The 1,365-nt window shown below is 39.7% G+C and overlaps 1 protein-coding gene across 1 annotated transcript in view; it reads right to left on the reverse strand.

Moving 5' to 3' along the window:
- Positions 1-882: 882 nt before the first annotated feature.
- Positions 883-1,365, reverse strand: part of LOC121850592 (zinc finger protein 592-like) — a 4,771-nt gene continuing 4,288 nt past the window's right edge. Inside the window, exon 3 of the mRNA XM_042343148.1 lies at positions 883-891. Within this exon, the coding sequence (XP_042199082.1) occupies positions 883-891 (9 nt within the window). The remainder of the gene's footprint in view (positions 892-1,365) is intronic.

Below are 1,365 nucleotides of genomic sequence, written 5' to 3' on the forward strand. Positions count from 1 at the left end.
TTGTTGTTGTTGTTGACTCTGCTACCTCCCAGAGCTGGGAAGTGAGATTAGCAGAAACAGATTACCTCCCTTCTTAGTTGGGATTATAAGGAGAGCAAAACATGAGGATTTCAAATGAGGAATGTTTGATTTTTAATGATAGTCACTGACAGTTCTGTGTGTTGACATGGAGGAGTTGGGCAATTACTGGTCAACAGAACGGCAGAGGTAGGAGCAATTATGCTTACAAATAATGGCGATGGAGATTTCATTAAACCAAAGGGTGTATCAAACATCAAATATTTATATCAGTCTACACAAAAGAGCAGTGTTCCCTTAGAAAAATTTTTTTAAAAAATGAATAATAATAATTTGTTCACCCAATCCACGATTGTTTGTGGGACACTGCACTGCACAATTGGCTGCCGCGTTTCCCCCACAATATATACACTTTACAGTATCAAATCACAGAATACTGCAGGTGCTGGAATATGAAACAAAACAGAGAGAGCTGGGGAAACTCAGCAGGTCAGGCAGCATCTATGGAGAGAGGATGGTGAATCAACATTTCAGGTCCACAACCCTTCATCTGAAACATTGACTCACTTTCCTCCCGGGCCAACATGGTTGCCGCAAATATATGATCACTACATTTAACATTAGTTCCTTGTGAAGCACTTTGAGACATTTCTGTATCATGGGTATTATATTAAATGTGAGGATTATGTCAAGTTATTTCAGATCAAGCAGAAGGTGGCACTTCTTCCAATGATGGGAAATTCCTTTTCTAAAACTAGGAAGGTGAAACCAAAATACAAACCACGCACAAAAAGCAACGAACAATTAAATAGTTAAATAACCCCCAAAGAGTTTTACAAATGACTCGATTAAGGAAATGGAAGTTCACAACACCTACAAACAGAGAGAAAGTGGAAGTGTCAGGATAGCAGGAGCGTCACCCAACACAAGACTACATTTATAGTTATCACCACCAGATGTCTCATGCGTTTTTGTGTTGCGTACTGTACTCACAGTACTGAAATAATAATCCTTGCATTTGGTAAAGTGCTTGATCCGTGGAAAGGACGTCTCAAAGCGCTTCACAGGATTTACTATATCATGGGTGACTGCTTTTGTTGACAAACACGGCATCACAATTGCGCACAGCAATGTCCCACAAACAGCCATAAAACAAATTTAACAATAATAATAATCCTTGCATTTGATATAGCGCTTTTCACGTCGGAGGACGTCCCAAAGCGCTTCACAGAACACACTGTAAAGTGAATTGACTGTATATTTGTGGGCGAACGCGGCAGCCAATTGCGCACAGCAATGTCCCACAAACAGTCGGATTGAAAATGACCAATTTATTATTGTTTTTTT

Source organism: Callorhinchus milii, unplaced genomic scaffold (assembly GCF_018977255.1).
Source record: "Callorhinchus milii isolate IMCB2004 unplaced genomic scaffold, IMCB_Cmil_1.0 Scaffold22, whole genome shotgun sequence".
Lineage (NCBI taxonomy): Eukaryota > Metazoa > Chordata > Chondrichthyes > Chimaeriformes > Callorhinchidae > Callorhinchus > Callorhinchus milii.